This window comes from Heteronotia binoei, chromosome 21 (assembly GCF_032191835.1).
Source record: "Heteronotia binoei isolate CCM8104 ecotype False Entrance Well chromosome 21, APGP_CSIRO_Hbin_v1, whole genome shotgun sequence".
NCBI classification, from domain to species: Eukaryota; Metazoa; Chordata; class Lepidosauria; order Squamata; family Gekkonidae; genus Heteronotia; species Heteronotia binoei.
The window spans coordinates 12,657,661-12,672,266 of NC_083243.1; the positions used below are offsets into that span (position 1 = coordinate 12,657,661).

The window sequence follows — 14,606 nt, forward strand, 5'->3', positions numbered from 1 at the left end:
AATAGTAGGTACAGCTGCATAACAATCCCTGGATTAGGAGAGCAGGCAGCCAGCCAGCCCCCAGGGGCTTTGCCACGCCCTCAGCAGCCCTCATTAACTCCTGGAGAAGCCCGCGCCACCCTTTCTCCGCTTCTTACGTGATTTTGGGCGGCAGGTGGCTTTCTGGTATTTTGACTGGGGTGGCGGGGTGGCCAAGGAGAGTCCCAGGCGAGTGAGGCCTGCTTGGGCTGACTGGATCTCTAGCCCAGGGTTTTCCTTTCTTGCATCGGGGGTTTTTTTGGCTGGGAGGGGGGCGGCATATGCTAATGAGCTCCACCACCTATTATTTTACAAAACGACCCCCTGGACATAAGAAACAAAGGGAACCTTTACCATTATGAACCACAGTCAGCACTTCCCCCAACACTTTATTAGCACTTTACCATCTAGGTCAGGGGTGGCCAACGGTAGCTCTCCAGATGCTTTTTGCCTACAACTCCCATCAGCCCCAGCCAGCACGGCCAATGGCTGGGGCTGATGGGACTTGTAGGCAAAAAAAACATCTGGAGAGCCACTGCTCCCCACCCCTGGACTAGATGGACCACTGGTCTGATCCAGCAGGGCTCTTCTGATGTTCTTATGAAGGCCTTGGCCTCTCTGCCCTGTTGTTGGCCCTCCAGAGGAACTGGTCGGCCACTGTGTGAGCCAGGATGCTGGACTACATGGAGCCCTGGTCTGATCCAGCAGGGCTCTTCTGATGTTCTAATGAAGGCCTCGGCCTCTGTGCCCTGTTGTTGGCCCTCCAGAGGAACTGGCTGGCCACTATGTGAGACAGGAGGCTGGACTAGATGGACCTTCACTGGTCTGATCCAGCAGGGCTCTTCTGATGTTCTTATGAAGGCCTTGGCCTCTCTGCCCTGTTGTTGGCCCTCCAGAAGAACTGGTTGGCCCCTGTGTGAGACAAGATGCTGGGCTAGATGGACCTTCACTGGTCTGATCCAGCAGGGCTCTTCTGGTGTTCTCATGAAGGCCTCAGCCTCTCTGCCCTGTTGTTGGCCCTCCAGAGGAACTGGTTGCCCCCTGTGTGAGACAAGGTGCTGGGCTAGATGAACCACTGCTCTGATCCAGCAGGGCTCTTCTGGTGTTCTTATGAAGGCCACACCATCCTCTAGAACAGGGGTGGCCAATGGTACCTCTCCAGATGCTTTTTGCCTACAACTCCCATCAGCCCCAGCCAGCATGGCCAATGGCTGGGGCTGATGGGACTTGTAGGCAAAAAAAAACATCTGGAGAGCTACCGTTGGCCACCCCTGATCAAGGTGCTGACGTTATGCTGAACACTACCAACCTCTACGTGGTTGAAGAAGACGACTGCAGATTTATACCCCGCCCTTCTCTCTGAAACAAGAGACTCAGAGCGGCTTACAATCTCCTGTATCTCCTTCCCTCCACAACAGACACCCTGTGAGGTGGGTGGGGCTGGAGAGGGCTCTCACAGCAGCTGCCCTTTCAAGGACAACCTCTGTCAGAGCTATGGCTGATCTAAGGCCATGCTAGCAGGTGCAAGTGGAGGAGTGGGGAATCAAACCCGGTTCTCCCAGATAAGAGTGCGCGCACTTCACCGCCGCACCAAACTGGCTCTCTTGATGATTTGCCAATGATGTAGATCATGGTTTTTATTAATGCTGTAATTATATTTTCTAACCTTGATGTGGTTTAATGTTTCTGTAATGTTTTTAATGTTGTAAGCCGCCCAGAGCCCACTTGTGCCCAGACTGCTGATCTCCAGGTGTGTGCAGAATCTGAGCCTGCCTGCTCTGAAGAATTTGGAATAAGATAGTGGCTCAGTGGTAGAGCGTCTGTTGGGAAGCAGAAGGTCCCAGGTTCAATCCCCGGCATCTCCAACTAAAAAGGGTCCAGACAAGTAGGCATGAAAAACCTCAGCTTGAGACCCTGGAGAGCAGGGGAGGGACAGTGGCTCAGTGGTGGAGCTGGATAGGGCTCTCACAGCAGTTGCCCTTTCAAGGACAACCTCTGCCAGAGCTATGGCTGACCCAAGACCATTCCAGCAGCTGCAAGTGGAGGAGTGGGGAATCAAACCCGGTTCTCCCAGATAAGAGTCCGCGCACTTAACCGCTACACCAAACTGGCTCTGGAATACAACTGGAGACCCACCATAGAACAGGAGATCGGCAATAAGAATAAAGCAAGCGTCTCTCTGCTGGACCACAATTCCTGATTACTCACAGATGACTGCAGGGTTAATATTTACACCTGAAAGATCACACTGCGAACAAAAGGTTTGGATTCATAGGACCGAGTCCTCTATCTGCGTCAGTATGGTTTCCACCATGAACTGTCTACAAAATGTTAGCTTGCAGTATCGGGCCCTGGGGGTGGCTAGGAATAAATGTGTATTCCTTTGCCTTTTGGTGTAGTGGTTAAGTGTGCGGACTCTTATCTGGGAGAACCGGGTTGGATTCCTCACTCCTCCACTTGCAGCTGCTGGAATGGCCTTGGGTCAGCCATAGCTCTGGCAGAGGTTGTCCTTGAAAGGGCAGCTGCTGTGAGAGCCCCTTCAGCCCCACCCACCTCACAGGATGTCTGTTGTGGGGGAGGAAGGAAAGGAGATTGTAGGCCGCTCTGAGACTCTGTCCTTGGAAGGGCAGCTGCTGTGAGAGCCCTCTCAGCCCCACCCACCTCACAGGGTGTCTGTTGTGGGGGAGGAAGGGAAAGGAGATTGTAGGCCGCTCTGAGACTGTCCTTGGAAGGGCAGCTGCTGTGAGAGCCCTCTCAGCCCCACCCACCTCACAGGGTGTCTGTTGAGGGGGGAAGGAAAGGAGATTGTAGGCCACTCTGAGACTCTGTCCTTGGAAGGGCAGCTGCTGTGAGAGCCCTCTCAGCCCCACCCACCTCACAGGGTGTCTGTTGAGGGGGGAAGGAAAGGAGATTGTAGGCCGCTCTGAGACTCTGTCCTTGGAAGGGCAGCTGCTGGGAGAGCCCTCTCAGCCCCACCCACCTCACAGGGTGCCTGTTGTGGGGGAGGAAGGGAAAGGAGATTGTAGGCCGCTCTGAGACTCTGTCCTTGGAAGGGCAGCTGCTGGGAGAGCCCTCTCCAGCCCCACCCACCTCACAGGGTGCCTGTTGTGGGGGAGGAAGGGAAAGGAGATTGTGAGCCGCTCTGAGACTCTGTCCTTGGAAGGGCAGCTGCTGGGAGAGCCCTCTCCAGCCCCACCCACCTCACAGGCTGTCTGTTGTGGGGGGGGGAAGGGAAAGGAGATTGTGAGTCACTCTGAGACTCTTCGGAATGGAGGGCGGGGTATAAATCCAATATCATCTTCTTCTTCTTGCCTTATGTGAATCCGCAGTTATGAGAACCTGCACTTATTAGACATCCCAGGAGCTAACTAATGAAGTTGCCAAATGTTGCCTTCAGGCTGGGGTATGCGAGCAGCTGAGTCTCCACAGCTGGTTTTGTATCGAACTAAAATTTTGATGGACTGAGAACCTGCCGTGGAATCCAAGTCATCCGCGGTGAGCTTCGTGCCAACCAATCAGGGTTTGTTACATTCAGCAGTGAAGACGGGCGTGCTCAGCCAAGGCAGGGTCTTCCCACACGTACGGAAGGAATCATTTCTGCAGCACGTTCATATCCAGAGGCTGTTTATTTCACAGGAAGAGCGAACACCAGAAAGACCGGGCTTAAATTATGGCTGCAAATGTCTGTCTGACCCACCCACCCACCCCCAGGCCCTCTGCTCTCTACGTCAACTAAGTCCCAGCAAAAAGCTCAGCGCCGCAGCCTCCCCCGGGCTCTCAGCTGAAGTGGCGGCCGAGGCGAGCGGATCTGTAGTCCAGGCGGAGCTGTACAAAGGAATGCAGGATGTTCTTATCCAGAATGGCCAGCTGCTCGCCGGAGCAGACTTGCTTCAAGTTGTCCGGAGCGACGACGAGGAGGTTGCAAAGGGAATGCAGGGTGTCGAAAAGCTGCAAGACCAGGGCAATCTGGGGGTGGGGGGAGGGGGGACAAAAGAGAAGAGCAAACAATCAGTGTCAAAGCAGAAGCTGAGCTTCTCACGTGGGGCGGAGCAAACACCAAGGGCCCTTTCACATAGGAACATCGGAGAAGCCATGTTGGATCGGACCAGTGGCCCATCCAGTCCAACACTCTGTGTCACATAAGAACATAAGAGAAGCCATGTTGGATCAGGCCAGTGGCCCATTCAGTCCAACACTCTGTGTCACATAAGAACATAAGAGAAGCCCTGTTGGATCAGGCCAGTGGCCCATCCAGTCCAACACTCTGTGTCACATAAGAACATAAGAGAAGCCATGTTGGATCAGGCCAGTGGCCCATTCAGTCCAACACTCTGTGTCACATAAGAGAAGCCATGTTGGATCAGGCCAGTCGCCCATCCAGTCCAACACCCTGTGTCACATAAGAACATAAGAGAAGCCATGTTGGATCAGGCCAATGGCCCATTCAGTCCAACACTCTGTGTCACATAAGAACATAAGAGAAGCCATGTTGGATCAGGCCAGTGGCCCCTCCAGTCCAACACTCTGTGTCACTTAAGAACATAAGAGAAGCCCTGTTGGATCAGGCCAGTGGCCCATCCAGTCTAACACTCTGTGTCACATAAGAACATAAGAGAAGCCATGTTGGATCAGGCCAATGGCCCCTCCAGTCCAACACTCTGTGTCACTTAAGAACATAAGAGAAGCCCTGTTGGATCAGGCCAGTGGCCCATCCAGTCTAACACTCTGTGTCACATAAGAACATAAGAGAAGCCATGTTGGATCAGGCCAATGGCCCATCCAGTCCAACACTCTGTGTCACATAAGAACATAAGAGAAGCCATGTTGGATCAGGCCAATGGCCCCTCCAGTCCAACACTCTGTGTCACTTAAGAACATAAGAGAAGCCCTGTTGGATCAGGCCAGTGGCCCATCCAGTCTAACACTCTGTGTCACATAAGAACATAAGAGAAGCCATGTTGGATCAGGCCAGTGGCCCATCCAGTCCAACACTCTGTGTCACATAAGAACATAAGAGAAGCCATGTTGGATCAGGCCAGTGGCCCATCCAGTCCAACACTCTGTGTCACATAAGAGAAGCCATGTTGGATCCGGCCAGTGGCCCCTCCAGTCCAACACTCTGTGTCACATAAGAGAAGCCATGTTGGATCAGGCCAGTGGCCCCTCCAGTCCAACACTCTGTGTCACATAAGAGAAGCCATGTTGGATCCGGCCAGTGGCCCCTCCAGTCCAACACTCTGTGTCACATAAGAGAAGCCATGTTGGATCAGGCCAGTGGCCCATCCAGTGCAACACTCTGTGTCACATAAAAACACAAGAGAAGCCCTGTTGGATCAGGCCAGTGGCCCATCCAGTCCAACACTCTGTGTCACATAAGAACACAAGAGAAGCCCTGTTGGATCAGGCCAGTGGCCCATCCAGTCCAACACTCTGTGTCACACTAAGAACATAAGAGAAGCCATGTTGGATCAGGCCAGTGGCCCATCCAGTCCAACACTCTGTGTCACATATAAGAACATAAGAGAAGCCATGTTGGATCAGGCCAGTGGCCCATCCAGTCCAACACTCTGTGTCACACATAAGAACATAAGAGAAGCCATGTTGGATCAGGCCAATGGCCCATCCAGTCCAACACTCTGTGTCACATAAGAACAGAAGAGGAGCCATGTTGGATCAGGCCAGTGGCCCATCCAGTCCAACACTCTGTGTCACATAAGAACAGAAGAGGAGCCATGTTGGATCGGACCAGTGGCCCATCCAGTCCAACACTCTGTGTCACACATAAGAACATAAGAGAAGCCATGTTGGATCAGGCCAATGGCCCATCCAGTCCAACACTCTGTGTCACACAGTGGCCAAAAAAAAAAGGTGCCATCAGGAGGTCCACAGTGGGGCCAGGATACTAGAAGCCCTCCACTGCTGCCCCCCCCAAAGCAATAGTGTTCATAATCTTGCTCATAATCCCCCCACTCAAAAGCCTGAGGGGTGGCATTTCATTGATCCCCTTTTAAATATAGCTCTCGCAGGAGTTGTCCTTGAAAGGGCAGCTTCTGGGAGAGCTCTCTCAGCCCCACCTACCTTACGGGGTGTCTGTTGTGCAGGAGGAAGATAAAGGAGATTGTGAGCCGCTCTGAGATTCAGAGTGGAGGATGGGATACAAATCCAATAATAATGTCGTTGTCGTCATCTTCTTCTCCTCCTCCTCTTCTCTTCTCCTCTTCCTCTTCTCCTCCTCCTCCTCATCTCCTTCTCCTCCTCTTCTCTTCTCCTCCTCCTCCTCTTCTCTTCTTCTCCTCCTCCTCTTCTCCTTCTCTTCTTCTCCTCCTCCTCATCACCTTCTCCTCCTCTTCTTCTTCTCTTCTCCCCCTCCTCCTCCTCCTCATCTCCTCCTCTCATCTCCTTCTCCTCCTCCTCCTCTTCTTCTTCTCCTCCTCCTTCTTCTTCTCCTCCTCCTCTTCTTCTTCTTCTCCTCCTTCTTCTCCTCCTCCTCCTCCTCTTCTCTTCTCCTCCTCCTCTTCTTCTTCCTCTTCTCCTCCTCTTCTTCTCTCCTCCTCCTCCTCTTCTTCTCCTCCTCTTCCTCCTCCTCCATCTCCTTCTCCTGAGACCCCATAGGGCTTTCAAGGCAAGAGCCTCAACGAGGGTTGCTACCCAGAGACAGGCAGTGGCAACCTGCCTCTGTCTCTTGCCTGAACCGATAAGATCTGGCCACCCGGGTCAGGGAGAACATGATGCCCGAGGAAGGAAAAAGCTACCTACTGAATGCCTCCTGCCTGCACAGCCGCTAAAAGCCTGCCAAGCTTCCACCCAATAGGATGTTCCAAGGACTTCCCCCCCCACCTTACCTTGAACTCTTTGGCACACTTCCTGTACTCGGCCACATCACAGATAGCCAACATGCCCCCCATGCAGCTGTAGGAATATTGCTGGAGGTGCTCGTAGATGAGCCGGTGGAAACGGACGCCGAACTCCATCAGGACGGTGTCTACGTTCTTGCCGTCCATGGAGTGCCTGATCTTTTCCACTTGCTTTCTGACGTAGGCGCAAACTTTGGCGCATGCCTGAAAGAGAGGGGGGTGAGGAATCAGAAGGGGGAAGGGCTCTCGCGCAAGTTGCAAGACTCACAGCACAACAAAGCGGCGGAGGCTTGAGGTGTCGGAACAAAGGAAGCTGCCTTATACTGGCGGAGCCTTGGGCCATCAAGGTCTGTATGGGCTACGGAGAGTTGGCAGTGGCTCTCCAGGGTCTCACGCGAAGGTCTTTCCCATCACTGACCGCAATGAAGATCCTGTGAATTTAGGGGGAGGAGTTTGTGGATTTCCTGCACTGTGCAGAGGGTTGGACTAGATGGCCCTGGAGGTCCCTTTCAACTCTAGGATTCTAGGATCCATTTATGTCAGATGAGCCCTCATAACAAATGAGTTTGACGCTCCTGAGCTGATAAGATCTGGCTAGCCTAGACCACCCAGGTGAGGGGCAATGTTATGACTGAAGGAGCCCTGGTCCTTTCGACTGGAGATGCCAGGGATTGAATCTGGGACCTTTCGGATGCAAAACAGCTGCTCTTCCGCTAAGCCGTGGCCCCTTCAATGATCACCTTGAACACACGGAGCTGCCTTATACCAAATCAGATTATTGGTCAACTGGTCAAATGTGTCTACTCAGCGGCTCTAGGGTCTCAGGCAGAGGTCTTTCCCATCACCTCTTACAACCTCACAGTACGTGGAGACGTCAGGGACTGAACCTGGGACCTTAGTCTGAGACCCTGAACAGCTACCACATAAGAACATAAGAGAACCATGTTGGATCAGGCCAATGGCCCATCCAGTCCAACACTCTGTGTCACATAAGAACATAAGAGAAGCCATGTTGGATCAGGCCAGTGGCCCCATCCAGTCCAAACACTCTGTGTCACATAAGAACATAAGAGAAGCCATGAGGGACCGTCTTTCCCCGTATGAACCCCAGAGAGCACTGAGGTCAGTCGGGAAAAATCTAATGACCATCCCTGGGCGAAGGAGATTAAATACCAGAACACTAGAGCACGGGCATTTTCGATCGCAGCCCTACCCTGTGGAACCGACTCCCCGAGGAGGTGCGGGCCCTGCGGAACCTTGATCAGTTCCGCAGGGCCTGCAAGACCGCCCTTTTTAAACTTGCACACTTGGACTGCTAGAAGATCGGTAATTAAAGATCCGCCAGTGCGGTTGAAGACCTATACCGCTGAATAACTGCACTTATTGGATTGGTTTTAATGTTATTAAGTTTAATGTTTAATGTTTTATATTGTTAAATTTAAGGCTTTTATCTACTATTGTATGTTTTTATAAAATGTTTTTAAGACGCCCTGAGCCTGCTGAGGTGGGGAGGGCGGGATATAAATAAAATTTATTATTATTATTATTATTATTATTATTATTATTATTATTATTATTATTATTATTATTATTATTATTATGTTGGATCAGGCCAATGGCCCCTCCAGTCCAACACTCTATGTCACATAAGAGAAGCCATGTTGGGTCAGGCCAATGGCTCTGAGTAGACAAGACTGACCTTGATGGTCTGATTCAGCAGAAGGCACCTTCACGGGTTCATGCAATGCTGGTAAGACACGGGAGCCTAACAAAGCCTTTTTAAAATCAATATATCATTTAAGAAACTGAAGATGATGATGAAGATACTGGATTTATATCCCGCCCTCCACTCCAAAGAGTCTCAGAGCGGCTCACAATCTCCTTTCCCTTCCTCCCCCACAACAGACACCCTGTGAGGTGGGTGGGGCTGGAGAGGGCTCTCACAGCAGCTGCCCTTTCAAGGACAACCTCTGCCAGAGCTATGGCTGGACCAAGGCCATTCCAGCAGGTGCAAGTGGAGGAGTGGGGAATCAAACCCGGTTCTCCCAGATAAGAGTCCGCACACTTAACCACTACAACAAACTGGCTCTCCAAACCCAAACTGGCTCTCCAAACTGAGCAGACTGATGCAACACACCCAATTCACCTGAAAGCAAACCCCACCGATGCAAATGTAATTTTTAGTCAGTTTGTTCCAGACTTTGGCTACAGCTTGACTCTAGAAGACACGCTGCCTTGCCTCTCCTCTTTCTCCGGAATCCTCTTTCTTTTGTTGGGCCTGGTAGATTGAGATTATGCGTTAAATACAATAATCGAAGTATTAAGGATGCCCTCCAAAGCCACCTGGGACACTGGCATCAATACTATCCTGATTTGCACAATGCATGTAGAGTGTTCACTAACAGGGTCTTTGTAAAGCAGCACAAAAATAAGAACATGAGAGAAGCCATGTTGGATCAGGCCAGTGGCCCATCCAGTCCAACACTCTGTGTCACACATAAGAACATAAGAGAAGCCGTGTTGGATCAGGCCAATGGCCCATCCAGTCCAACACTCTGTGTCACACATAAGAACATAAGAGAAGCCATGTTGGATCAGGCCAATGGCCCATCCAGTCCAACACTCTTTGTCACACATAAGAACATAAGAGAAGCCATGTTGGAGCAGGCCAATGGCCCATCCAGTCCAACACACTTTGTCACACATAAGAGCATAAGAGAAGCCGTGTTGGATCAGGCCAATGGCCCATCCAGTCCAACACTCTGTGTCACACATAAGAACATAAGAGAAGCCATGTTGGATCAGGCCAATGGCCCATCCAGTCCAACACTCTTTGTCACACATAAGAACTTAAGAGAAGCTGTGTTGGATCAGCCAATGGCCCATCCAGTCCAACACTCTGTGTCACACATAAGAACATAAGAGAAGCCATGTTGGATCAGGCCAGTGACCCCTCCAGTCCAACACTCTGTGTCACACATAAGAACATAAGAGAAGCCATGTTGGATCAGGCCAATGGCCCATCCAGACCAACGCTCTGTGTCACATAAGAGAAGCCATGTTGGATCAGGCCAATGGCCCATCCAGTCCAACACTCTGTGTCACACATAAGAACATAAGAGAAGCCATGTTGGATCTGGCCAGTGACCCCTCCAGTCCAACACTCTGTGTCACACATAAGAACATAAGAGAAGCCATGTTGGATCAGGCCAATGGCCCATCCAGTCCAACGCTCTGTGTCACATAAGAGAAGCCATGTTGGATCAGGCCAATGGCCCATCCAGTCCAACGCTCTGTATCACACATAAGAACATAAGAGAAGCCATGTTGGATCAGGCCAGTGACCCCTCCAGTCCAACACTCTGTGTCACACATAAGAACATAAGAGAAGCCATGTTGGATCAGGCCAATGGCCCATCCAGTCCAACGCTCTGTGTCACATAAGAGAAGCCATGTTGGATCAGGCCAATGGCCCATCCAGTCCAACGCTCTGTATCACACATAAGAACATAAGAACATAAGAGAAGTCATGTTAGATCAGGCCAATGGCCCATCCAGTCCAACACTCTGTGTCACAGAAGAACATGAGAGAAGCCATGTTGGATCAGGCCAGTGGTGCCCTGTGAGGTGGGTGGGGCTGAGAGGGCTCTCACAGCAGCTGCCCTTTCAAGGACAACCTCTGCCACAGCTATGGCTGACCCAAGGCCATGCCAGCAGGTGCAAGTGGAGGAGTGGGGAATCAAACCCGGTTCTCCCAGGTAAGAGTCCGCACACTTAACCACTACACCGAGTCGAGTCAGCCGTCCGCCAGGAAGAACCCCAGCGGCACCCCAATCACCTTCCGCCCCAGTCAGCACCGACAAATCTATATATAGTTACTCACATTAGTGTATTGAATCAGAACATTGTTCTCGTCTTCGGGTTTGAAATCGGTCTTCTTTTGTTCGGCGGCCAAGATGTGCTTCATCTGTCCGATCATGCAGTTCAGCGTCCTTCAAAGTGGAAAAAAAATACCAGGTGGCTGTTTTAAAGAGGAAGCGATTTAAAGCGCCCAACCAGATGCCGGTCCGACATGATCTCGCATCAAAGGCAGCGCTGCCTTCTGGGGAAGCGGGGGCACAGAACCTCCTCCCCGGGCCTCCCAGAACTGACAGGATGAACGGAGCAAAGCACAGGGATTATTTCTACACTTAGGAATTGGGCTGCAAGCTCATATCCGTGTGCGGAGGGAGAGCTCTTCAACCTGCTCACATTATCCACCGCGTATTTATGTCGACTCCACCCCCCCCCCCCAAAGGAGATCTGGGTCTTTCTTCCCCCTTCCCATTTCATGTGTTCCTTAATTTTCTACCAGAATGAAAGCACATAAAACGTATTTTTGCTTGCCAGCTGGATGTCTTATTTTAGCACTGCGTTGATTGCACGCCCCCCTCCACCCTGTTCGGTGTAGTGGTTAAGTGCGCGGACTCTTTTTATTTTTATTTTTTTTATTTATTTGGGATTTATATCCCGCCCTTCCCACGAATGGCTCAGGGCGGCTTCCAACAGTCAATCAAACATAAAATTTAAACAATTTCAAGTATAAAACAGTTAAATATTTAAACAGTTAAAACATTAAAAACAGAGTAATTCAGTTTCCTGTAAACAGATGGCTGGCCAGTTACATCAGGTTGTCATCCTAGCTAAATATAGGCTAGGTATAGGCTAGCCGGAAGAGGGTCGTCTTACAGGCCCTGCGGAACTGCGCCAAGTCCCGCAGGGCCCTCACCTCTTCCGGCAGCTGATTCCACCATACGGGGGCCATAACGGAGAAAGCCCTTTCCCTGGTGGCTTTCAGACGGGCTTCTTTTGGCCCGAGGATAGTGAGGAGATTTTGTGTTCCTGACCTCAGTGCTCTCTGGGGAACATGTGGGGACCTGCCTTCAGGTAGGCAGGTCCCAGGCCATATAGGGCTTTAAAGGTAATAACCAGCACCTTGTACCGGACTCGGTATATCACTGGAAGCCAGTGCAGAGTCCGGAGACCCGGCTGGATGTGTCCCCACTTTGGGAGACCCAATAACAGCCGGGCTGCGGCATTCTGCACCAGCTGCAGTTTCCGAGTCCGAGACAAGGGCAGCCCCATGTAGAGGGCATTGCAGTAGTCCAACCTTGAGGTGACCGTAGCATGGATCACTGTTGCTAGGTCGTCGCGCTCCAGAAAGGGGGCCAGCTGCCTTGCCTGCCTAAGATGGAAAAATGCGGACTTGGCAGCGGCTGCTATCTGAGCCTCCATCTTTAAGGAAGGCTCCAATAGCACCCCCAAGCTCCTGACCCTGTCCGCCGCCATCAGCGGCGCACCGTCAAAAGCCGGCAGGGGGATCCCCCTCCCCGGGCCGCGGCGACCCAAGCAAAGGACCTCTGTCTTCGTAGGATTTAACTTCAGCCCGCTCAGTCTGAGCCACTCAGCCACGGCCCGTAGTGCCTGGTCAAGATTTTCCGGGGCACAGACAGGCTGGCCATCCATCAGTAGATAGAGCTGGGTGTCATCAGCATACTGGTGACACCCCAACCCATACCTTCGGGCAATCTGGGCAAGAGGCCGCATGTAGATGTTAAATAACATCGGGGAGAGAACCGCCCCTTGGGGCACGCCACAATCGAGTGAGCGCCTCCGGGATAGCTCCCCCCCAATTGCGACCCTTTGTCCCCGACCTTCCAGGAAAGAGGAAAGCCACTGTAAGGCCAACCCCTGAATCCCCGCGTCGGCGAGGCGGCACGTCAGTAGCCGATGGTCGACCGTGTTGAACGCAGCCGACAGGTCTAACAACATCAGCACCGCCGAGCCACCCCGATCCAGATGCCTTATCTGGAAGAACCGGGTTTGATTCCCCACTCCTCCACTTGCACCTGCTGGAATGGTCTCGGGTCAGCCATAGCTCTCGTAGGAGTTGTCCTTGAAAGGGCAGCTGCTGGGAGAGCTCTCTCAGCCTCGCCCACCTCACAGGGTGTCTGTTGTGAGGGGAGAAGATACGGGAGATCATAAGCCGCTCTGAGTCTCTGATTCAGAGAGAAGGGCGGGGTATAAATCTGCAGTCTTCTACTTCTACTTCTTCTACTGGTGTCGTGGTGAAGTCTGCAGACTCTTATCTGGGAGAACCGGGTTTGATTCCCCACTCCTCCACTTGCACCTGCTTGGAATGGCCTTGGGTCAGCCATAGCTCTGGCAGAGGTTGTCCTTGAAAGGGCAGCTGCTGTGGGAGCCCTCTCAGCCCCACCCACCTCACAGGGTGTCTGTTGTGGGGGAGGAAGGTAAAGGAGATTGTGAGCCGCTCTGAGACTCTTCAGAGTGGAGGACAGGATATAAATCCAATATCATCATCATCTTCTTCCCCACAACAGACACCCTGTGAGGTGGGTGGAGCTGAGAGGGCTCTCACAGCAGCTGCCCTTTCAAGGACAACATCTGCCAGAGCTATGGCTGATCCAAGGCCATTCCGGCAGCTGTGAGTGAAGGAGTGGGGAAGGAGGAGGAGGAAAAGAAATTGGATTTATATCCTGCCCTTCACTCTGAATCTCAGAGTGGCTCACAATCTCCTTTACCTTCTTCCCTCACAACAGACACCCTGTGAGGAAGGTGGGGCTGAGAGAGCTCTCCCAGAAACTGCCCTTTCAAGGACAGCTCTGCCAGAGCTACGGCTGACCCAAGGCCATCCCAGCAGCTGTGAGTGGAGGAGTGGGAGAATTGAACCCGGTTCTCCCAGATCAGAGTCTGCGCTCTTAACTGCTACACCAAATTGGCATTCTACAAGCTCTGATCTACTCTGGATACAACCCGATGCACTGAACGAATACATAAATGGGGAGGGACGGTGGCTCAGTGGTAGAGCATCTGCTTGGTAAGCAGAAGGTTCCAGGTTCAATCCCAGGCATCTCCAAAAAAGGGTCCAGGCAAATAGGTGTGAAAAACCTCAGCTTGAGACCCTGGAGAGCCGCTGCCAGTCTGAGTAGACAAGATTGACTTTGATGGACCAAGGGTCTGATTCAGTATAAGGCAGCTTCATATATATATGTTCATATGTTAAACAAACACAACAAAGAAATCAAGTGATGAGCCAAAGCTCTGCATTTTCACTCACCTATCGATGCCCATGTCCAGCTTCACCTCCATCTGTTCCGTGATGTCCTTCTTCTTCTGAAGACATTCCGAGAGCTTAGGAGAAGAGCTGGAAAACACCAAAGGAAGGCAAGGGATGAGTTGTGCGTGCACTTGGTACTTACGCTGCGTGCCAAGCAGCAGAATCCAGGAGGACTAACCCTAACCACTTCTCCTCCCAAAGAGCCTTCTCTCCTCCACTCCCAGCTGCTGGGATGGCCTTGGGTTAGCCCGATGTTGCTAGCCGGCAACAATGAGATATATTTGCAAGTGCATCAGTTCAGAAGCGTGTGTGGAGTTTCTGGTAGAAAGCAGGTTACGATGTATACCTCCAGGCCCTTCTCCGACAGTCCCAAGACCTTCCGAGCCCAGTGGGTGTTCCCACCCTCCCCACCCCCAATTTGCTTGGAAATCTGTGCAATCGCCACAACAGAATCATAGAATCACAGAGTTGGAAGGGACCTCCAAGGTCACCTAGTCCAACCCCCTGCACAATGCAGGAAACTCACAAACACCTCCCCCCTAAATTCACAGGATCTTCATCGCTGTCAGATGGCCATCTAGCCTCTGTTTAAAAACCTCCAAGGAAGGAGAGCCCAC

The 14,606-nt window shown here is 51.9% G+C and overlaps 1 protein-coding gene across 1 annotated transcript in view; it reads right to left on the reverse strand.

The window, feature by feature from the left end:
• Positions 1-3,719: 3,719 nt before the first annotated feature.
• Positions 3,720-14,606, reverse strand: part of EXOC5 (exocyst complex component 5) — a 72,750-nt gene continuing 61,863 nt past the window's right edge. The window contains exons 15-18 of the mRNA XM_060262171.1: positions 13,990-14,076; positions 10,756-10,864; positions 6,861-7,076; positions 3,720-3,984 (exon numbers count right to left, since the gene is read on the reverse strand). Of these exons, the coding sequence (XP_060118154.1) occupies positions 3,796-3,984; positions 6,861-7,076; positions 10,756-10,864; positions 13,990-14,076 (601 nt within the window). The 3' untranslated portion in view covers positions 3,720-3,795. The remainder of the gene's footprint in view (positions 3,985-6,860; positions 7,077-10,755; positions 10,865-13,989; positions 14,077-14,606) is intronic.